Raw genomic sequence first — 25239 nt, forward strand, 5'->3', positions numbered from 1 at the left:
AGGAAATATTTTTCCTTGTTTTATGGTGGCAACAGCACACCTATTACACGTAATGATCAATAAAATTAAATTTACTGCATATAATTTAAATATAATCTGAGAATTTAAGATATTATCAATAAAAATATATAAGGTACACTATAATTTTATTTTTATGATTTCTTTTTTGTTGCTGTTTCCCCTTTCAATAGGGAAGGCAAAAGGACTAAGCCTGTACAGCTCTTGTCTTTAGTTAATTTTTGGTATTAATTTTTTTTTCGTTTTAGTACATCGAGAGTTCTTCAAATGTTGAAATTATATATTCATATATAAAAACAAAGAAACATATATTGCTTTCTTTTTAATTTTTTAACAACCTCTCGCTGGAGCGCTGAATATCCATACTTTTGTAAAAGTTCATTAATTTGTCAATAAGTATCAAGTGCTGTAGGCAAATGCAAAATGTTGACAGGCAAAAACAAATATTCCAATGGCTGTACTTCATTAGTCGAACAGAAATCACATGTAGAAGAAATTATTTTCATTCTATGCAAGTACTTTTTAAATCTGCCATTAGAAAACAAGCTGTTATGTCCATGGTACTGTTCATGTCTATAGGCAACGGTTACCACTTTCCATCAGGTGGGCCGTCAGCCTGTTTGCCATTCTACGTTGCATAAAAAAAAGCTGACAGTAACGGCCCGTCTGATGAAAAGACATATACGTACATAGAGATTACAGAATACATTATTTTGCTTATCGTGCTTTATGCGTTACCATTCTTGAGAACTGCTATATTTTGCCTCTGCACCCTGTAATTTCACTGCCATATCCCACCATTTAAACCGAAACACAGTCGTAAAAGCACATTTGTATAGCAATGTAAAGCACCAGAAAGAGACTTTGTACAAAAGTGATTGCTTTGGTACCTCTGTCCCATTCGTGTTTCTACCATGAAGCAGTTGTGTTTGCATATATATCAAGTCGACCTCCAAGTGGTTTCCCCTGGAAACCATCGTGAACAATTCCTGTTGAATTCGTCACGATGGGCTAAATGACCTGCTTCATCCTCATTTATCATCCCTCACTGGTGCCCCGCCTGTGTATACCGATAGCGCGTGTGGGGTTACCATTCCATTAACACCCATTAAAAAAAAGTTTTAATTTTTTTATTAAATTATATATATATATTATATACAAATATGGAAAAATATAATCAATCTATTACATAATACATCTTACATCTACGTGCTTTAAATATCAATCAATTAAATATTAAATTATTATATAATATGAAATCTAATCAATATTGTAAAAGAGTGTTGAAGCCTAGTGCTTACATTACTTCGAGTTTTAGACCACAATGGTCGTGAGTTCGAATCAGACCTAAAACTTTGTAATAAATTTAAATTTCCAATCAATTACGGTGAAGCTTTGTCTCTAGCCATGTTGGATTTTAAAATACTCAGTGAAATATGGAATCCATCGTAGCTGTAAGAATTATAAAGGGATTCTATATATGCCACAGTTCATTCTGTGATATCCATGGTGCTTCGATTAGAAAACGATTACCACCATCTATTTCCGTCAGTTGGACCATGAGATTGCTGCTTTCAAGTGGCATAAAAAGGTGATATCTTACCTGCCAGATGTTTTGCCATTACTCGTGGCGTGCTCCGGCGCTACTCGCCTTCGGACTCTCCTCCTGCAGAATCTTGCGCAGACGCCGCGCGCGCACCCCAGCCGCTCCCATAGTGGACACCTTCTTGGCTCGTTTGTTTCACCGTTCATTTTATGTTTTCACTGTTTATGAATATGTTTACTAATTAATATATATCTTGATACATAAATTATTTTTAGAAATGCAAAGTAAATTTAAGGCATTTTTTATCTCTAAAAATAGATCTCTTCAGGCAAATGTTTATATGTAATCTATACGTTGAAATAAATTTGTTACTATATGAGTTAAATATATGCTTTAACTATTATTGTTTTACATAATAATAGTATCTATACGGTCTCCTTCTGTGCACATTTGCTCCGCAAATGAAGGAGCAACTTCGAGCAACTTTCGAACACCTATGTATATATTTGAATTTAGAATGCGGAATTATGTATTTACAAGTAGTTTTCGCTTCGCAATGAGCAGGTTTTGATCTGCACGGGAAAATGTCGGAAATTTATAAAGGTTATACATTACTAAGTGCGGTTGCCAACTCGCCTGCCAAGCGTAGCAACTACTGGCAAAACTACCCTTGCTACATCATAATTATGGGGAAGGCTTATGTGCAGCAGTGGATAGATAACAGTTGAAATAATAATATATTGGTCTTATATTTCTTGGTAAACGGGGTTACGGGTTTTTACCTTTCCGATACCTACATGTAGATAGCAACAAGACTAATCAAAATCAGTTCACATTATCATATCAGCCGTCATCTGTTCACTATTGAATATAGGCCACCTCTTTGGTTGATTTTGCCAGTACTTGTCACACTTGGCAGGCGGGTTGGCAACAGTAGTTAGGCTATGGTAATGTTTTTAGAGGAACGCTGTTACCCATCCTTCGACCATTTAGTCTCCTCTTACAACAGGCACGGGAAAAAGAAGCGGTAGTCTATTCTATATTGGGACCATACGGTAAAAATGGTCTTATATGGTGTTACAGTTCATTTATTAAACCAAATCATTATACCATAGACTATAAGAAAACGTAATTATATGAAATGACCTACATTTAGATATATCCTTTTTACACATTCCCTTTGTATAATATGTGTCTATAAATAGTTATACTATTATTAATTCATGTAAAGCCATATCAATTATTTTAATCAGTAGGTAGGCCATGTACAATTTAGTAAAATAACTATTTTAACTGAAGAATTTTTCTAACTTTTTACATTCTAAGTTAAGTTTATTTCGTTGATTTCGACATATAGAAATTTATGATTTATCAAAAAAGAAAAATACATAATTAAAAATTTAGATCTAAATTCAATAAACGATTATATCTTAATGTAAATGTCTTATGTAAATTATAGAATAAAAATATAAAATTTATTGTTAAAATCTAAATTATAATTCTATATTTTATAAATTATATTTAAATATTTAATAATAAAATAAAAGGAGTCTTAAGGCAGTGTGCTGAAGAATATTGATTGTGCCTTGCCATAATCATATCGTATTTAAAAAAAATAAGCCGCTCTTTTAAAATAGGAACAAGCCAGCCTCATTGGGGAGGAAAGGAATTGTTAGTAATTGGGTTTGACAGACCCATTATCCGCTATCAATTCGACCTCCACGTGGTTCCTCCTGGAAACCATCGTGGCTTGTTGAATTCGTCATGATGGGCTAACTGACCTACTTCATCGTCATCTATTATCACTCACTGGAGCCCCGCCAGTGTATACCGATAGCGCAGGTAAAGTTATCGTTCCATTATCACCTATTAAAAAAAAGTCAGCCTCATTTATAATTCATAATTTGTAGTTACAAGTTATAATTATAATTTGACAATTACATTGCAAGTTGCAGGCCTGTTGTCAGTCAGTTTGCTTCGCAGTATTGAATAAATGATTGGATATTGATCAGGACCGTTCGTGACTATAGAAATGACTTTTGATATTAGTTGCGTGTGTCAACAAGAGTTTGGTGTAAAATGAATGATGGCCGTTATGTAAGGGATTTTTTTATTTAGACTACTGTGACGACATCGTTTAAGTGCTATTAATAGAATTTTAATGAATTTTTGAAAATTTCAAATGCGAAAGTTTGTAACGATAGATACATGGATGGATGGGCAAACATCCATTTTGTAAAATACATAACTATATTATTTACATTAGTCAGTAACAAATTTTACATTACTAGTTGAAATATTATCCTAAATATTTATTTACAAATGACAAGAAAAAATAATTAAAAATTTTAAAAATTATTTAAAGATAAAAAATTTCTGTGAGATCACTGCCAGCTGGTAGGGTGCTTAGGATACTTGCTGCATTTCCACGCTGAATAGCAATGGAAATGCGTTGACCAAAGTATAGGCCAGCCTTCTGGTCACCAGAGGTTTCCACCAGCCGGCGTGAAATCTCTTTGAAAAGCTTCATTGCCTCGGGGCCCCACGGACCCAGAGTTTCAACTCCAAACGCCGCAAATATTTCCAAGGGATGAATATTTATTTGTTACTTTGTTACTCTTCCACCCAAAAATTACTGAATGGATTTGAATGGTATACGAGCTTGAGCACCTTAACTTAGCATAAAAGATATTTTATGTACTTACTGATTCACATAGGCGAAGCCGCGAGAGATAGCTAGTTAGACATAAGTCTACAATGCGAATTTAAATTAAATTTTGTATTGCAAGCTTTTACTCGCGATTTCGTAAGTATTAATATTGGAAATTGGAAAACAAATAATATAGACATTTTTTGGATGATGTATAGAGATGCCTGAGATTATAAATGAACCTTCTCGTTCATAAAGGCTAAAACATTCTACAAACCTATTTAGAGTGTTTTGTCACTACCTTTTAAATTGATAATTTAGCGTAAAATAATAGGACAAAACACTTTAATAGTAGAAATAGATTAGTGAGAAGTTTGACGTTTTTATGAATAAGTGAGGTAAGCCTACAACGAATTTAAAGTTTTTTTTTTATATGTAAAATGGAATAGTAACCCCACCTGCGGTAATGGGATACGCTGGCGAAACACCAGTGAAGGGTGCTCGATGTGAATGAAAACAGGCTAGTTAGCCCATCATGATGGATTCATCAGGAATTAACCATGATAGTTTCCAGGGGTGACCACGAGGAGGTCGACCTGGTTGGGTATATTGATAGCAATGGGATTCTCAGTCTCCATTACTAACAATCCCTTTCCCCCCCACAAATTTTAAGTTTGCCTTCAAAAAATCTGTAAAAATTGCATCCAATTTGGTGGAATAGTTTTTGGGTGATGCCGGAGCAAACATACAGACCATTTTTTTTTGGCTTCTATTGCTATTATCAAAACATCTAACATAAATTTTTCAATTTATGATTCCACACTCTACATTACCTATGACGGTGATGTCGACTGTGGAGTATCAGATAGCCGCAAAAGGCTCCACGTCAGTGGAAAGTGCCTACCGTCGTACTCTGCTCAGTTTCCCTAGACAAGTCGCAAATTAATCTATCGATAGACACATTATCGCTGTCGCATGCACGATAGTACGAGGCAGCAAGCGTGTTCTTTTTTTTTATGTGAGTGCTAACGAAAACGTATCTATCGAAATTCTTGTGGCAATTATCAAGGGTCTATTCTGATAGAACACCCGTCTAGGATTTCACGTGTCCATTTTATATCCGTGAAAACTACCTAAAATTACCTTGTACCTACTTAATAACTTTCTACTTATAAACGGTAAGTGACTATATATTGTATTTATTGGCGAAGGCTATGAGAAATGATGGTTAAAAATAGTTTGAAATACTAAACAATTCTGTCTACTGAATAGGTAAGTAGGCACCTATGTCGTTTTGAATTACTATTTTTAATATTTAACTTGGTAAAAGTTTGAATAATTTATATTCGGTATTATTAATTTTATGTTAAAGCCATTAAATTGAGATAAAATTATATGTAAGCACTGATTAAATTATAAGTAACTATAGGTACTACTTAATTAAATAATTTAATTAAAAATAGTTGTTTTATAGTATTCAAATTATTAAGCACATATATACTTATTTTCAAAAGATTTAAAAAAAGAAAAAGGTTCTCAATTCGATGGTTTTTTTTTTATATTTGTTACGTCATATCTCCGTCAGTTATAAACCGATTTAGACAATTCTTTTTTTTATATCTGGAAGGGTATCCTTTCAGATTGGTCTTATATAAATTTTATCATATAAATTCAGTAGTATCGTTTAGTTTGATATATAATCAATCTAATATATATAAAATTCTCGTGTCGCGGTGTTTGTTACCAAACTCCTCCGAAACGGCTTTAGCGATTTTTATGAAATTTTAAGTGCATATTGGGTAGGTCTGAGAATCGGCCAACATCTATTTTTCACACCCCTCAATGATAAGGGTGACCCGACCCTACATTTTTTTTTATTTCTTCGACAAATTTTTTTATTTTTATTTAAATATGATTTGGCATTGAAAAATACATGCAAATTCAAATTTTCACGCTTTTACGATCAACCCGTTTTTTAATCGCGATTTTTATATGCCGCAATAGAGTTGCAAGGTGGCAATCGAATATAAGCATAGTTCTCGAAATAATGTACATATATGGTAAAACAACGTTTGCCGAGTCAGCTAGTGATTATATAAAGTATAGTTTGATTTAAAATTCAAAATTAAATACTATCACAATTGAAGTAGGTTTTTTTTTTTTAATTTTTATAGAACACAATCTAAAATTATTACTTAATTTTTAAAAAACAATTCAAGATAATGAATTTTATTTATTTTATATTCAATACAGTGTATTAAAATACGTATCCGAGTAGACAGTGGTGTTATTTAAAATATTACCTGCACAGTTGGAAATTGTACAAAAACTCAATTTAAAAAAAATTAAATCACGAAATCTTTTATTGGAAAAATTGCCATTACTCTGTTAATTACTTTTGTACTGGTGAAATAACGTAAAGACCAGAATTAAAAAATAAATTTGACGTATATATTATGGATCAAATTGACATTGTTGATTGTAAAATATTTTTATTGTTGTTTTTCGATAATTGTAGTATTCAATTCAATTTGATAATTTTTTGTATGATTATACCTTATTTCAGACACAATGTATATTGTTTTTTGAATAAATGACTAATGTCCAATAACTTTATATTCCAATATCTGCGTATGTTGTATTATTTGTTGAGTAAATAAATATATAAATAAACCAACAGTTTCCACTTTATTAGAAATTTAATTTAAATTGAATTGCGATTTATTTAATTTTCAATTTCTCCCAACCATAGAATCTCTTGAACATTTGACAAATCGAACAGGTAAGTACCTAGTACATGGTACATAATCAGATATTTGACTCTAGTAGATATTTTTTTTAAATAATGAAATTTTAAAATTAAATTAATGGCATATAGTTGCAACACGAACTTTTTATAATTTATTAACAAAAACTCATAAATCACTTTCCAAAAACAACAGACTAAAAATAAAATAAACTTTTTAAAAATCGAACATGTAGATTAATAAAATGCCGTAACGTTCTGTTTACCTATATCATTGTAATATCGCGTGATTTGTTTTATTGGGAGGGCGCAGCGCAGCGGCTGCTACGCGCCGAGGGTGAAAGCCTTACTAGTTATTTACTAACCAGTTTGAGAAGTTATCGACTATACTAACTATTGGATACAGTACAGTCAGCATAACTGAGCCTGGAGTAAAAAAAAATAAAGTTACACTGAGTGTTTTAGATAGAGTGTCTCCAAAGCGTAGATGATTTTTTAAATATTAAATTTGCGGTTAAAGTGATTTGACCACAATCTATCTCGATGCTAAGTGATGATGAAGTCTACATCGTAAACTCAAGTAATAAGTGGTAATAATGATAAAGTACTACGTACTAGTAATACACTTACATGAGTTTGAATATAAATAGAGATATGAGGAGGATGTTGGTTGGTTTTAGGATTATTTTTATTAGTTTTTCCTTTATAAATAAGGTAAGAACTATTATGGCTTAATTTCTAGGTCATTGTTACATTATCTTTTTCAGGAATCTGACATCTGTATTTTCCTTATCCAATATCTATAGTGTTATAATTGTGTATATTTTTTATAAAACAAGAGGCAAACGAATATGCAGCTTACATGAGCACCTGCAATATCGGAAGAATTGCAGAATATTTCCGGCGTTTTAAAAAGGGATATGTCTTATGAATTTATAAATACTGGAACTTGATTCTAAAGAGTGGTTGTGTGTAGAAGAAAGAGCTTTGAAAGACGATGGAAGACCGCCAATCATCCAGATGGTGAGTTAGAACTTTAGTTTGTAGCGGATTGTATGATTAAGAAATTTAGCAGTAGTTTTCAAATCGAACAATTCTTCAGAATACTCCCTACAATATATTCGATAAAAGATGCAGCGTCTCTACGCTGATCATCAATAATCCGAGACACCGACGTCGAATGACGTATAATGGAATAAGCTAGTAGTATGGTGCCTCCCGCCCAGAGATAAGAATAGTATTTCATGTTTTGAATTACTAATTTAACATGCCAGAAATAAAAACAGATAATTTATCAGACAATAGGGAAGCAATTGAGCATAAGCTTAATAGGAAAAATGGATTTATTACTCGTAAATAATGAATAACATTGGTTGCATCAACTCAAGGAAAATACAATTTCAAGAGCAGTCTCATATTTTTTTTGTAATTAAATTAATAAGCGATAGCTTACACAATAATGGCGATGACTGTTTAATACAATAATCAATGACACAATAATAATAATTGTACCTAATTTGTTGACTCTACTTGTACATATACAGGAAAAAGATTTATAGGTCGCGTTGCTCTATTGAAGGTATTGAATTTGGGTAAATTATAATTTATACTTATATATATTGCGTTATATATAATATACCTATATATATATATATATATATATATATATATATATATATATATATATATATATATATATTTTTACAACACAGGGGGCAAACGAGCATGCGGCTCACCTGATGGTAAGTGACTACCGCCGCCCATGGTCACCCACAACACCTACGGCATTGCAGGTGTGCTGCCGGCCTTTTAAAAAGGAATATGCTCTTTTCTTGAAGGTTACGTTGTCGTATCGGTTCGGAAATACTGCTGCTGGAAGTTGATTCCAAAGAGTGGTTGTGCGAGGAAGAAAGTGCCTTGAAAAACGCACGGTGGAGGACCGCCACTCGTCCAGATGGTTGGGATGAAATTTTAGTTTATGGCGGGTTGTACGATGGTGAAAATCTGCAGCAGGTATCAATCCGAACAATTCTTCAGAGCACTCCCCATGATAAATTCGGTAGAAGATGCACAGAGATGCAACATCTCTACGCAGTTTCAGTGGGTCGAGCCGGACAGTAAGACGCCGATCGTCAACAATTCGAGCTGCCCGACTTTGAATGCGGTCTAACGGAAGGAGTTGGTACTGTGGCGCTCCTGCCCACAGGTGAGAACAGTATTCCATGTGTGGCCTCACTTGAGCTTTATACAGTTTCAGGCGGTTTTCTGGCGTGAAATACCGTCTCACTCTATTGAGCACCCCCAACTTTTTGGAAGCTATCTTAGCTTTTTCCTCCAGATGACCGCAAAACTGGACGTCGCTAGATATATCGACGCCAAGAATCCCCAGACTCGACTTATTATCAAGGGAAGTGCCCTGAAAGTGAGGTGATACGACAAACGGTGTCTTTTTTGCGGTGAACGCGCAGACTTGTGTCTTCTTAGGGTTAAAGTGAACAAGATTGCGTTCACCCCAGATCGAAACTTTATCGAGTGAAGTTTCGATTTCAGACACAAGTCTGTTCCGGAGCTCATCGGTATGTGCCCGCGAGATCTTTGCATGACCGGTGTATAATGCATCTCCTGTACTATATATATATATATATATATATATATATATATATATATATATATATATATATATATATAATTATTAATTATTATCATCGCATTACAATATTAGATTTACTTTTACATCTTTACTTCCTTAATAAATGTGAAAATGAAATTATGAAAATATGTTTATTTCTTTAAAAAGTACTTCAACGTTATAATCTTAGATTATAGGTACAATATAAATTTGGGGTTAACTAGTAAATATAGAAATGTGTCATGTTCCCCTTGTACCATATCCAAGACGGACAGAAAATTATAGAATAGTTCCCTATGTTATTTATACAAAAATAAATACAAATAAAAAATACAAAAATTATTATATTTATGCTATAATCTATTTATTGTATTTTCTTCTTGTATATTTTCATTAACTTGTTTATTGTTTTCTAAAAAATTTTAATTAAATTTGAAAAATGGTATGGTTTATTAACCTTTTGACGTTTTGACGTTTCAAACATTTGCCATGAAATTTATATTTCAATGAGGGTAGAGAAGCACATATGCTACTTTTATCTCAGTCAATTGTTATAAAATGAAAAACTATATTATATCAGTTTTCTGAAATTGTTTTATTTAACAAATAATGGTGACTTTAGTACGTGGTGACATCGTCGATTTTAATAGATTCTCTTTTCAAATATTATTATATTAAAAACGTACTGGCATGCAAAGTAAATTTTTTTATTACAAAGTTTTCACGAGTTTCAAGGATGTTGACATCTCAATCTCTTCGTAATGCGATTTGGTTTGCACACTTCATTAGGTTTGCATTTGACGCCGTCACAGTAGACTCCGGGTCCACCATCTTAAAACATATTAAAAATATTGATTATATTAAAAAATATAAATAAATAAGGTGGTAATCACTATCTTATATGGTAGTCAGAGGTTCTAGTTCAGTGTAGCCATTGTTTTTTATTATATAAAACATGAAATGACAAACAAGTTAATAGCACATCTGATGGTAAATAGCAACCATCGCCGATAGATAGGAAAAGTTGTATGGATATTATAAAATTTACTCTAATGCAAAATGGTAGTACCCTTCATATAAGGCCATTTTTGAAAACTAAAGTACTATGCTTTCTCTTGTAGCCTATAATTTTGCTGGCATACACTAGGCTAATCTACTTTTCAAACCAAAACGTACCTGAAAACAAAGCGCTATCCCAGATGTTTCTATATATCTGGGATAGAGGTATCCTTGAGTTTTGTATTAAGTTTTCCTTTGGTAAGTCTGTTACCTTTTTCCTTTTCAGCTTGAGTGAATTTTAAACAAAGATCTTCACTCCTATCGTTAACAATATTTCCTTTGCCTCAGTGAATAAGAGAAAAATAAAAATTTATTTTTTAAAGAAAAAAAATTTTTTTTAACCATTGGAAGGATGGTTCCAACTATACATTAATTAATGATTTAGTTAATATAACAGCCGATGCCTCTACTTTAACTATTAGATCAGTATTAAAGGAAGCAACGAATATATTTTTAAAGGAAAAAAAACCTTTTCATAACGTTACTTACATTTGCTCCCAGTACTGCTAGAGTAGGGCGCTGGTTCCGAGCAGGACTTGGTGTTGCATGAGTTGGGGCAACAGATCTTGCCGTACTTGCACTCGTAGTCCTCATGGCACCTAGGTGTACAGCCGTACACCTTGGACGGTGGGGGACATCTACCGTTCGCTGCATAAACAAAACATGCATCTAGTTATCTAAATCATATTTTTTCAACCTTCTAGATCATACTTTTTTTTGTTACTTACCATCTACCTTTTCAGACTATATTTTTTAAACTAACCCCACTCTCTTTACGTTATCTCAATGATAAATTATTTCTAACACTTTATTTTTTAAGGATAAACTACTATTCCCGTGAAGGTCCTGAACCCACAAGGGGGCATTTGCGTCCATATAGAAACATTTACTCAGATTCCAGATAATTTTAAGGTAAATTGGTCGTTTTACAAATCAGTCATTTTAGCAACTGAACATTTTATAAAATGTGCATTTTTTATCTAGATATTTTGGGATGGCATATTTTACTGTCTGCCTTTTTAGACCTGGACTCTATAAAATTTTGATTAGTAATGGTAAATAAGATTGGTTATTTATTACCTGTTAGAGCTGTAATGCCTAGACTGATAATCATGAAATTAAAGGAAGTTCTTATATGAAATAGGCTATTATATAGCTTATCTATCCAATTAAAGATCCGATCACGTGGATAAAGTTGCGAACATAGTACGTATTAGTATTTACTAGAGGCCTTGCTGTAAAGGTAGTCTCCAATGTAGCTCCAAATTATTATTTCTCGATCCATGTTTCTTTGGTCAAAAAGTTAGATTTCATAAGTATGTAGTAATCACCAGAGGGAGACTTCGTACAAAAGTCGATTGCTTGGGTACCTCTGTCCCATTCGTGTTTCAACCGTGAAGCAGTTGTTTGCATGGCTGTGTTTCAGTTTGAAGGGTGGGATATAGCGTGAATTTACTGGGTACAGAGGAATAACATCTGAGTCCTCAGGAATGACAACGCATGGGCGAAACAGTATACACTGTTATGTCCATGGTACTGCTCATGTGTAAGGCGACGGTTACCACTTTCCATCAGGTGGGCCGTCAGCTTGTTTGCCATTCTAAGTTGTATAAAAAAAAATATTTTAAATTTCACCCAATTTATTTCTTACCAGCATCCGTAACAGTCATCGTCACAGTTAAAGTTACTACGATGCAGAAGAAAATTGTAATGTAACCTAAAAAAAACAAATTTCGATTAATTAATACAGATTTTTATTTACATGAACACTACACTGTACTTGTATTAGTATAAAAATAAGAAAGACCATGCTACTTCAGTCTAGGAACGTGGAAAGCTATTGCATTCATAGAAACGCAGTTGTTACGAAAAAAGATATTTTTGCAAAATAGAATTATAAAAGAGCATACTCGACTTATAGATCGTAGGACTACATTAAAAGAAATCAACACAGATACGAGAAGAAACCATCTATATATCACCGCATAGTTGCAACCACTGAATCTAGAATCTTAAAATTTTGCCGATAGGTTCTTTATATAACGTAGATAAATAATAAGAATAAAAAAATTTTATATTCAACCCTTAGGGGAGGTAAAATGAAGTTGAAAGTTTGTATAGGATTTCGTCAGTTTAGAAGAAAGAAAGACACGTGAAATTACATAGAACAAAAAATTGAATATCGAGGGGCATTGTTGCCCGTCCTTCGCCCTCCCTAACCTTTAGTAATCTTTTACAACACCCACGGAAAGGGTAGCCTATTTTATGCCGGGACCACATTGCTATGTACGCTATAAATAAGGTAAAACCTGTTAAAATTAAATAAAATTAAAAGTAAATTAAATATAAGAGGGGTTGGGTAAGTTGCGCTCATCTCAAAATTGTTTGGCACTCACCGTAGACCTGTTTTTCGGCTGTACCATATACCTAAATATACAGTTACAATATCTGATATTTAAGTAAAATCATAAGTACCGATTCAATATTGTAATAAAGCGATATTACCCAAGCCTACTAAATACGGTACTTCAGTATATTAAGCAATTATCGTTACAATCAACATGAACAATTGGAGTAGTGTGGAAGGACTGTAAAATTAGTGCTAACTATCCATGAGTCATTAGGAATAATTTTAAAGCGAGGATGTATTATTACAATAGATATGTATAATTACGCGTCAATATATTTATGTACCTAAGTATTAAATGTATTTGTTTTTAACCGACTTAAAAAAGAAGAATTTTTACAATTCGATTATTTTTTTATGTACGTTACCTCATAACTCCGTCAGTTCTAAACCGATTTGGAATTTTTTTATCTGAAAGGATTTACTTATAGATTGGTTACATTAGAAATTTTATAAAAGTCGATTCAGTAGTTTAGTTATTAAAAATTAAATAAAATTTTCAAAAATTATCACAATTGAAGTCAGCTTTTTTTTGGGGCGCAATCCTTAATTATTTAACTTGCATAAAGACTCCATTCTACTGCATTTACATATAAATACAGTAACAGTATATTCTATTATGCTCATGGACCAGTTCATGTCTATAGGCAACGGTTACCATTTACCATCAGGTGAGCAGTCAGCTTGTTTGCCATTTTAAGTTGCATAAAAAAATTAATACCTAGCAACATTTTCTATTAATAGCTAGCGATAAAATTCAAAGCAATCTAAATTTTAAATAATCTAATACATATTTTATTTCTTTTTAATTCGTTTAAAACTAGTTATGATTCCGCCACAGTCTAGATCATAATACATATTAACGGGCTGTATTACCTAATTCCTACGATAAAATCTACGTTTAAGTAATCTTACATTAGAACATTCAGTTTCATAATCATTAACAATGGCGGCGCGTGTCTGAAAAAGGAAACAAGTAATAAACTCCAATCTTGACTCACCCATATTCGATTTCCTCGGTGTTTTCACAAAGACACGACCGGTCTTCACTGATGTTCAGACCATATTGCCATCTCGTTTCACTTGTATAACTCTTTCTATTGTTGCTACATTAGGGATTTTTTTACATTATATTTTCATAATTTCCGTAATTAACTCCTGTGACTAATAATATAATAATTCTATTACTCTTCATACCTACTTATGAATACAGTAATATAATTTCTCGACTTACGTTTTCCCAACTTACGCGATCTTCAAATCTCGTCGATTTTATTATTTGAACGTTACACAAATTTTTTACAATACTCACACTTTATCTTTTTTTTTACAACACAGGGGGCAAACGAGCATGCGGCTCACCTGATGGCAAGTGACTGCCGTGCCCATGATCACCCACAACACTAAAAGCATTGCAGGTGTGCTGCCGGCCTTTTAAAAAGGAATATGCTCTTTTCTTAAAGGTCATGTTGTCGTATCGGTTCGAAAATACTGCTGCTGGAAGTTGATTCCAAAGAGTGGTTGTGCGTGGAAGAATGTGCCTTGAAAAACGCACGGTGGAGGACCGCCACTTGTCCAGATGATTGGGATGAAATTATTATCTACATTATTGTTAGGCTAATGTGCATATCCCAACGTATCCCGAAAAATGGACGCATAAAAGGAGCCTTGAATTCACAGATAGGCTTTAAAAAATATACTTCGACTTACGCGAATTCGACTTACACGGTTCTCGTTCAGTCCTACCTATCGCGGAAGTACGAGGTATTGCTGTATTATTTCATAACATAATATTACCTTTTAATCCGGTTAAATAAAATACGCTAAACTAGATTAGACCTTTACGAACACAACTGAGAAAACCTCATCCAATTTGATACAGTAGTTTTTGCATGCCAGAACAAACACAGACAGACAAAATTTAAGGAAATTCTTCGTTTTGACATCACTATTGTATAACGATAACTCAAGTGGAGGTTTTTTATTGATTGGTATATTGTTAAAACAGAAAAGTCGGTGTAAATTTTTTCCTAGATAGGTAACCCTATGAGTAAAAATTTGATTGTGTAATGAGGTTCGAAATAATGCCCACATTCAACTTTTATCATCGCATCGTTCGCCATCGACAGGCATTCAATTCATTCTCACACGTTAGAAACTAGATAGTCGCGTAAAGTGCGTAAAGGGCTGTATACTTGTTTGCCGTCTTCTTCGTATAAAACAATAAAAAAGATTTCATTTTTACATATCATGTTCTTTTTATTTTATATAATATTTTTCTTCTGTTACTTACATATTCATGTTTTTTATGAACTTATGTTTAGTATAGTTTTTTTTTCCTTGTCTGCTCTATGGGTATACGCACATGTGCATGGGTGGAACACCAGTAAGAGGTGACAGGTGAGGATGAAACAGGTCAGTTGGCCCTTCATGACAAATTCATAAAGAATTAACCAAGACGGTTTTCAGGGGAAACCGCGTGGAGGTCGACCTGGTAGGGTGCATTATTAGCAATGGGGCTGTTAGATCTTCATTACCAATAATCCTATTTCCCCCTCCTTAGTATAGTTGGACAACTTTTGTTTTATAAGCTTTATATGTGCAATGAATGGCGTGAAAAGATGGCGCCTAGAAAAATTCGAGTTTTAACAATAGTCGTGTAATTTTGCTATGAACAAAATCAGAAAAATAAATGGGAGTAGTTTTTTTTAATAAGTGACTTGGAATGCGTCGGCAGTAAATCAATCAATAAAAAAAAATCAATAAAAAAAAATCATTCCCCCCGATTTAAATAGTAGACGAACAATGTAGTCAAGTTTTTTCAATACCATCGTTCTAGTTGTTAATTATCTTCTGCAAACTCTAAATAATTGCTCAAAATGATGCCCACAGTCCTCATTAATCATCGTACTGCTCGTCATCGACAGGGAATTCATAGTCACGCTCAGTGCGGTATCAGAGAAGCTTCTCCCGCGAACGCTCAAGTTGTAGAATGACCATCCTGTCGAGACTTTTCCTATAGACATGGGGTTCTTCAAAAAGGGTAAGGTTTTTTAAGAGTTGGTAATAATTCTGGTATTACAGACGTGCATAGTAGCCTATAGTATGGTAACTATATACCATGAGACGGGCCGTATGCTTTTATTTTAAAAAGACGATTTTAATTTAAAAACAAAATTATGTAAAAGCATATATTTTATTTTATAAAGTTACATAAACTTAGTTATGCCTAAGTGTCATAGAAATATACAGGTGAAATTAAAAAATATTAGTTTTTTTTTAAGTTATATACATAGTGAAATTTAGTATTTTCATAAAGTAGCATAGATCGAAAAATGGTAAAAAAGTTAGAGTTTACCATACTAACTTGACAGTTGGACTTTTTTATTAAAAAAATATTTGTCTTTTTGCAATATATATTTCTTCGGGAATAACATTCAGTTCCCCTATTAGACCTTAAAAGAGTACTAATAATTTAATTTTCAAACAGTACTGTGTAAATACTAGTTATAATAATTGTCGTTGTTTAAGCACGACTACACTTGTTCCTCTTGGTGACAGGGTCCCGTTTGCAGACCTCGTGCGAGTTGCATTTTACATTGTCGCAGTAAACGCCAGTACCTCCAGCTGTAAATTATAAAAAAAATAAAAAAAATAGAAATAAAATGTTAATTCGTATTGAAACGTTCAGCGAAAAAAAAAAAACAAAATTAAAATGGATATTCTCTTTTTAAAAAATATTTTATTTTTAAACCAGTTATTAATTTAAAAATAGAATTTATACTCGTTAATAAAGGAAGACAGATGTTCGGAGAGTAATGGGTTTTAATTTAACAGTTCCTATTTCATTTTCTATTTGTTTTAGATTTTGCTCAACGTAGAAATTACTCCTAATCTATGTTATCCAGAGATAACTTTGTCGATATGGTTGTTAGTTCCTTTTTTTTATTTTTTTTATGCAACTTAGAATGGCAAACAAGAGACGGCCCACCTGATGGAAAGTGGTAACCGTCTCCTATAGACATGAGCAGTACCATGGACAGAACAGAGTATACTGTTTCGCCCATGATAACCCCATGGGTTGCCATTCCTGAGGATTCAGGTGTTATTCCTCTGTACCCTGTAAATTCACACAATATCCCACCCTTCAAACCGAAACACAGCTATGCAAACACAACTGCTTCACGGTAGAAACACGAATGGGACAGAGGTACCCAAGCAATCGACTTTTGTACAAACTCTCCCTCTGGTATTATATATTTTATAAGTTTATATACTAAATAATGAAGCACGTTCTATAACCTATGCAAGGTATACTGTACCTACGTACCAATGAGTAATTACGACAATGACAAACTGCGGTTTATTTGTAATTAATATCGACCGGCTCACAATAAGAACATCTATATCATAATGACAGTTACAATAACAAGTAAAAACCTATAATGTTACATTATTTTACGATTCTTACATTAACTACTCCATATAAAATTTGATATACAGGAAATGTTTCGTATGGAGAAGCATGAAGGGGATTTAATCTTAATCTATGTCAATAAGGGCGAAGTTGCGGGTAAGTACTAGATTATTCATATTTAGATATGTATGTCGTGCCTCAAAATATATCAAAATCATGTTTTAATCATTTACACAAAGTGTAAAGTAAATATTAATAAGTCACATTAGAGGCAGAGAGATCATCACATAGAGAGAGCGGCTTAGATATTGCTGACGTCAGAGGGAACCACCGTCACACGAAAGTAGCTGATAATATAGTGATATCCAGATTTGTTTGTTTGTATATGTAAGTTTTATTGACATATAGGTCATATAGGACATAAGGTAATAAAGAAAGTACTATGTACAATAGTAAAAGTAGACTAAGTACACAGGCGAACTTATCCCTTGAAGAGATACCTTCTAGTTAATATTGGAGGGCTTTATAGATAGATAGATATATAATTTATTTTAATTACTTAAAGTACCCAAATACCAACAGATATACCTAAATACATACGCAAAAAATGAAATATAAGAATATATATACAATAAAAAAAGGAAATACACAAAAGAAGTAAGCGATAAATAAGGTCGCCCATTGTTTTCTCATTGTGATTATTTCTTGCAATTGTTTATATTTATAATAAATTTACTATTGTAATCTTTTGGAGGAAACAATAAAGAGTATCTATCTATCTATAATTTTGAACGTGAGTGTGCCATAGTAACACAAAATGATCACAACACAGTTTATTGCTTTGTCCTCAAAAGAGCAAAACACTGATATTCCGCTGTGGCCAAAAGGCAGTTTTATACTTACAATATTTGCTACTGGAGCCAGTACCGCTACCGTTGGCGGCGGGCTCGGAACAGGACTTGGCGTTGCACGAGTTGGGACAGCAAACCTTGCCGTTGGTACACTCATAGTCCTGAACGCACTTCGGGCTGCAGCTGTATACCTTGGATGGCAGAGGGCAGTTGCCAGCTGAAAATAGTGAATGAATAAAAACTCTTTATTTATTGCTCTCGAAGAAAGATCAATTTATAAAAAAAAAAAATACTAACAACAGCCCGGTTTTGCACTGTTTTTTTTTTTTTTATATACAGAGTATAGTACTCGCTAATATAGGTGTTTTTTTTTTAAATTCTTTACGTATTTTTTGAGATTATACATTACAATTAAAAATAAAATTAGGAAAGATAATACTTCAAATAGTTTAGATAGTTGAAATGAAAATTGAAATAGTTTGAAAAATGTATTCAGGCGCCAAAAATAGGGGAAAAGAAAATCACAAGTGGAATACTTACATCAGTTTATACTTATAGTTTGTTTAAATGGAACGTCTAAGGAAATAATTAACCTGACCATAACATAGTTAACTGATGTCCAAAATTAACTAAATAATAAACATCGATAAATTGATCGTATGTTTCGATTCGTTGCTAATTTCATTTAAAAATAATCCAACATAACTTGGTTACCTTTTCATTAAATTCTATCAAGGACAGACTATAGTTTTATTATTTACCAGCTTCTTTTTAAGGGTGGGTAATAAGTGGCAATATCTATATATCGTAGTTACAATACCTATAGATATATAATAGCCCAATAACAGATATATTAGATATTGGTTATCCAATACGTAATATTCAAAAGAAGAACTCGTTCATAATGACTCTATAGTCATACGAGTATCTGACTGATATGAGCCCAAGAAGAACTCAATATATAGATATTGGATATTACCCATCGATACCTATTGCATGGGTGAAAATTATACTTACAAACTTCTATATAAAATGTTCAATTTTAGAAGAAAAAAGCGAACAAACAGGCAAAGGAGGAGAGGGGCATTGTTTAATATTATTTAGAGATATGGCGTGAACAGACGTTATAACTAGTAAGCGTTTGTAATATATCGATACCGATAAAATATCTATACATATATTGGGTTCCTCGTGGACAGTGATGACGAAAAAAAGCTCAGCGCCCATTTCGATATCGTCCATATCGGTCGGATATCTATTTTTGAATATGTTAAAAGTCTGTTATCCAATATTATTTTTTTGGATACCAGACATTTAACACATGTATGTGTATGTATATATATGTATATATTTGGATGTATATGTTTATTTATGTATGTGTATATGACTATGCTGTCACCGATATTATTTTTTACAGATCTATTTTTTTTTACACGCCACCTACCTATTTATACTTTAATTCCTTCTACCCAAAGGTTGTCTGGAAGAGGTTGCTTAGCAATGAGACCGCCTTTTGTACTACACTATACGTATTGAAAATTGTTCAACAAATCCTGTTATGTTGGTGCAATAAAGTGTTAAATAAATAAAAAAAAAAAAAGTATATAGATATTGTAACAAAAATAACAAACTATATATTACCCACCCAACTCTAGTAATTAGTTTACTTTGTTGTTTGTTTATTAACGCATGTCCGACTCGGTGTTGGTCGGTCTCCATTGCTTTTTAAGTTAATGTGTTTTTAATGTGTATCCATTAATGTACATGTGTGTGAAGTATTTAAAGTGACGTTGAAATAAATAGTTATAAACAGAGTAAACTTTATTTATTTACTTTATTGTCCTATAAAGACTATTTAGTTTTCCGTAAATATGAAACCACATGTGTAGATGTTATTTAAGTATATATTATTATTTATTAATTTAAATAACTTTATTGATCAACAGAAAATCTGGTAAAAAAGGCGGAACTAATGCTGGTAGCATTCTCTACCAGTCAACCTTTAGGATGAACAGTGATTCACGAACGCGGTACTTCATTATTTGAAGTAGGTAAAGATAATAACAACTATATTATAACAATATTTCGGCATATTCAACTACATATGTTACTAGGCGGTTAAAAACGCGTATAAACTGTTTTTTGTAACTCTAAAACTCTAATTGGGTTATCCCATTTTTTTTTATATGAATACTTATAATATATACCCAACCAGGTCGACCTCCTCGCGGTTCTCTCTGGAAACTATCATGGTTAATTCCTGATGAATTCATCATGATGGCCTGTTTTCATTCTCATCTATCACCTTTCACAGGTACTCCGCCTGCGTATCCCGTTAGCGCAGGCGGGGTTACCATACCATTTTCATCCATCAAAAAATACTTATAATAAATTTAATATTGTTCAAATCATCTTACCAGCTTCAATACTTGAAATTACTAATACAGCGATGACTGACACCAAAATTGTGAATGAACCTGTAAAAAAAAAAATATTAATTAATCTTTACTAATAATATAAATGTAAAAGTGAGTTTTTTTTTAATTGATGATAATGGAATGGTAACCCCACCCGCGCTATCGGTATACACCGGCGGGGCACCAGTGAAGGATGATAGGTGAGGATGAAGTAGGTCAGTTAGCCCATCGTGACGAATTCAACAAGAATTGTTCACGATAGCTTCCAGAGGGAACCACGTGGAGGTCGACCTAATAAGGCATATTGCTAGCATTGGGGCTGTCAAACTCCATTGCTAACAATCCCTTTCCAGCCTGTAAAATTGAGTTTGTTATATACGCTATGAAATGTGGTATATCCTATACCTACTATATAGGATGGAAAAGGACATAGACCATTCTGTGTCTCGATCGGTCAATATATTGTGGTCGCGTAAACGAAGTCACGAGTAAAAGTTAGTATGTTAAGTTATTAGTTAGCGTTTTAAGTTATTATAGCGTAAAATACCTATGGTATTTATGTTTTTTTTATGCAACTTAGTATGGCAAACAAGCTGATGGCCCACCTGATGAAAAGTGGTAACCGTCGCCTATAGACATGAGCATAACAGAATATACTATTTCGCCTATGATACTCCCCATCGTTACCATTCCTGAAGACTCAGGTGTTATTGCTCTGTAAATTTAGAACTTAGAACAAAAATTAAATGCTTGTCGTTAATAAATGCTTCAGTCGAGAATGAATAAATCATTCGATCCGACAAGTTTTTAAACTTTCGTCGTAGTCCGAACAAGGTTTTTAAGGAAGGAAAAAAATCAATTTAGACATGACAAAATCTCTTAAAGTTACTTGTTTCTAATATATTTAATAGGGGGGAGGGATTGTTACTTCTTAATACGGACTACCAGATCCATTGCTAGCGATATAGGGTATATCGCTAGTCAGGTCAGTCAGGTCGACCTCCACGTGGTCCCCATTGAAACCATCCTGCTTAATCTCTAGTTTACTCATCATGATGAGCCAACTGACCTTCCTTTTGTTGTCACCTATCATCCCTCACTGGTACCACGCCAACGTATACCGTTAGCGCAGGAGATACCATTCCATTATTATCCATTAAAAATATACTAGTGACAACGTATTTGATATAAATTACCGTTTATCTCTGTCCATACATATATATATATATATATATATATATATATATATATATATATATATATATATATATATATATATATATATATATATATATATATATATATATATATATATATATATATTACCTGTACTTTATAGAAGGAAATTAAACGAACCTATACCATAATAATATCTTATTATTATTTAAAGACATCCTATTACATTACATATTATTATAAACGCGATAGTTTGTAAAGATAGATATATGAACAGTTTGTTACTCTATCACGCAACAATTACTGAACAGATTCGAACGACATTTGATATATCGATAGATTATATTCCTAATTAGAACATAGGACACCTTTTATATCGATTCACGCAAGTGAAGCGTCGGCATATAGCTAGTAACGTATTAATGTCTAAAAAATGGCTGAAACGTCTCTTCAGAGGTCATAATAGACTTTAGGTATAAAGACAACAGCCAGCGTCCAAGAAACAGGTTCATTGCTAACCGATTAACTCGACCTTATTCGTGATCGGTTGCTCAATTACTATTTGCATATAAAACACAAGGTAAAAACATTGCCAGTTAATATATGTCTATAGTGTAACTATATAAATTCCTTAGTTACCTATATAGTATATACATATATTTGAACTAGAAATACGAGTATGTCGCAGCGATACTTTGGCTAAAAATATATAGCCTACCAGAGGGACTACATAAGTTTTACCAGAGGGAGACTTTGTATAAAAGTCGATTGCTTGGGTACCTCTGTCCCATTCGTGTTTCTACCGTGAAGCAGTTGTGTTTGCATGGCTGTGTTTCGGTTTGAAGGGTGGGATATGGCGTGAATTTACAGGGTACAGAGGAATAACACCTGAGTCCTCAGGAATGGCAACGCATGGGTGGTATCATGGGCGAAACAGAATACTCTGTTATGTCCATGGTATTGCTCATGTCTATAGGCGACGGTTACCACTTTCCATCAGGTGGGCCGTCAGCTTGTTTGCCATTATAAGTTGTATAAAAAAAAAGCCTGAATTCAAACTCTGAACTATCAGGAACATTTATTTATTTATTAGTATTATTATTAACTTTCACGGAAAACGTTCTTATTTTAATTTATTTCAAACTAGCTGTATCCTACGACTTCGCTCGTGGCAGTATCGTGATGCTGAATATGCTATAACTTCCCTCAAAAGAGATAAGCTATCAAAGGCAAAAAGAATTTTTCAAATCCCACTGTTGTTAACGAGTACAATTCAAACAAACTTCTTTGAATTATTTTTATAAGTATACTTAGTATTTATTATACATCAGTAATTATTACTATTATTACTGTTATAGTTATGTATCTAAAGCTATAGGTTTATATTATCTTTTATTATAGACAATATATATAACTATTATTTTATTCAGTATAAATACTTTTATGTAAATAGATAGATATTCTCTTTATTATTTCCTCCAAAAGATTACAATAGTAAACTTATTATAAATATAAACAATTGCAAGTAATAATCACAACGAGAAAACAATGGGCGACCTTATCGCTAAAAGCGACCTAAACCAAACAACCTAGACATAATAAAATAAGTACTTTATTAAATTATTATTATAGTATATTACTAAATAAATCAGTATTAATTTTACGTCTTTTTCGCTTTGGAGTACACAAATACTACATAGATAATTGCATTTGTTCTTCTTCTGATCCTATGCATGACTACTTCTTTTTCTTTCGAATAATATCTAATTGAAGTAATTTGAATTTAATTAGATCAGTAATTATTATTAAAATAATTGTATTCAATGTTTATGCATAATTAAATAAAATAATAAACAAGATATTTATGTAGCAAGATATTGTTTACATACTTGTATGATGCATGCATCCCTAACTTGACCTTGTAACTTATTAATTTGTTATTTAAAGCTATTAAGTGGATCGAATAGAATAAATAAATACTCAAAATATAACGTACCCATTTTATTTTTCTCTGTAATAAACACAACACAACTTTTATCAATGTTAAGATGCGGGAGACTGAGTCAACTCAACTGAGTGGATTACTCAGAACCAGTCGGTCACCGTCGTAGGTAAGTACCACCACTTAGAATCGGTCGTTTAACGGTACACTCGACGGTATAAAAATTAATCATTAAATTATATATTTTTTTTTTACAACACAGGGGGCAAACGAGCATGCGGTTCACCTGATGGTAAGTGACTACCGCCGCCCATGATCACCCATAACACCAGCGGCATTGCAGGTGTGCTGCCGGCCTTTTAAAAAGGAATATACTATCGATGAACAATTTTGTAATACAGAAATTTTTACAATATATTCAGTTACTTAACAAATCAATACTGATGCGAATCGCTCCTCAGAAGGTGTTCTGGCTTCATATTATTTTGAGATTTCACACTCTTGCACCGATGTGTATTTTTATAATATAGAAAGCTTGCGGCTCATAGCATCAGAGAAATTACAGATGTGTTGCAGGTCTTTTAAGAAGGAATATGCTCTTTTTTTGAAGGTTTTATTGTCACACCTATTAGGAAATACTGCTGCTGGAATGTAGGTAGACCATACTTTGTCAATGCGTGGAAAATGTCTACTGAAATGTATGAACTGCGAAACTGTGGAGGACTGCCACTCATCCAGATGTTAGGGATAAAACTGCTCGTGTCGAGTTGAACGATGATGGAATTTAACAGCTGGTATTAATCCGAATAATTTCTCTGAATATTTCCCACGATATATGCAATCAAAGATGCAAAGAGATGCAATTCATCTGTGTAATACCAGGGAATCGAGTTGATTGACAAGTCGTTTGTTATCAGTAACTCGTAATATTACGCATTGTTCTTGAAATTCTTTTTTATGACAATCGGGTGATGATCAGGAAATATTCAGGAGCTCCCAGAATCGTGGTATATGGGGCAGAGATAAGTAGTATGAGTAAGTGGATGACAATTTTTTATGTGGTATGTGTTGTTCGGTTTCTCTGACAATTTTGGAATTTAATTATTATTTCTCAATCAATTATATCCTTCCCTCTCTCTCTATATACGAGTTATTTTTTCTATAGAATCTTAAATTATAGAATTATAAATTTTTTTTTTACAACACAGGGGGCAATCGAGCATGCGGTTCACCTGATGATAAGTGACCGAAACAAATAAACAAATAAAAAGTAAAATTTGATTTGTGATGTTGATAATATTTATATAATAGTGCGCCACCTACCCTTTGTCTTTTTCTCAATGTCCTCTACCCAAAGGTTGTCTGGAAGAGATTGCTTAGC

General features: G+C 32.9%; 3 protein-coding genes across 3 annotated transcripts in view; all 3 read right to left on the reverse strand.

Moving 5' to 3' along the window:
- Positions 1 to 7303, reverse strand: part of LOC113511225 (protein tyrosine phosphatase domain-containing protein 1-like) — a 29748-nt gene extending 22445 nt beyond the window's left edge. The window contains exons 1-2 of the mRNA XM_026894842.3: positions 7227 to 7303; positions 1622 to 1782 (exon numbers count right to left, since the gene is read on the reverse strand). Of these exons, the coding sequence (XP_026750643.2) occupies positions 1622 to 1770 (149 nt within the window). The 5' untranslated portion in view covers positions 1771 to 1782; positions 7227 to 7303. The remainder of the gene's footprint in view (positions 1 to 1621; positions 1783 to 7226) is intronic.
- Positions 7304 to 10165: 2862 nt separating this feature from the next.
- LOC113511175 (antileukoproteinase-like) lies at positions 10166 to 14205 on the reverse strand. Its single transcript, XM_026894785.3, has 4 exons — positions 14057 to 14205; positions 12300 to 12365; positions 11138 to 11296; positions 10166 to 10420 (listed from the first exon to the last, which is right to left on the reverse strand). The coding sequence occupies exons 1-4, from the start codon at positions 14058 to 14060 to the stop codon at positions 10320 to 10322; spliced, it is 330 nt and encodes a 109-aa protein (XP_026750586.2). The 5' UTR covers positions 14061 to 14205; the 3' UTR covers positions 10166 to 10319.
- Positions 14206 to 16232: 2027 nt separating this feature from the next.
- LOC113511048 (WAP, Kazal, immunoglobulin, Kunitz and NTR domain-containing protein-like) lies at positions 16233 to 24065 on the reverse strand. Its single transcript, XM_026894619.3, has 4 exons — positions 23913 to 24065; positions 20741 to 20800; positions 18376 to 18540; positions 16233 to 16682 (listed from the first exon to the last, which is right to left on the reverse strand). Exons 1-4 carry the CDS (start codon positions 23914 to 23916, stop codon positions 16582 to 16584), a joined length of 330 nt encoding a protein of 109 aa, XP_026750420.1. The 5' UTR covers positions 23917 to 24065; the 3' UTR covers positions 16233 to 16581.
- Between the last annotated feature and the right edge of the window lie 1174 nt (positions 24066 to 25239).

This window comes from Galleria mellonella, unplaced genomic scaffold, assembly GCF_026898425.1.
Source record: "Galleria mellonella isolate WM207_F2 unplaced genomic scaffold, CSIRO_AGI_GalMel_v1 utg133, whole genome shotgun sequence".
NCBI lineage: Eukaryota > Metazoa > Arthropoda > Insecta > Lepidoptera > Pyralidae > Galleria > Galleria mellonella.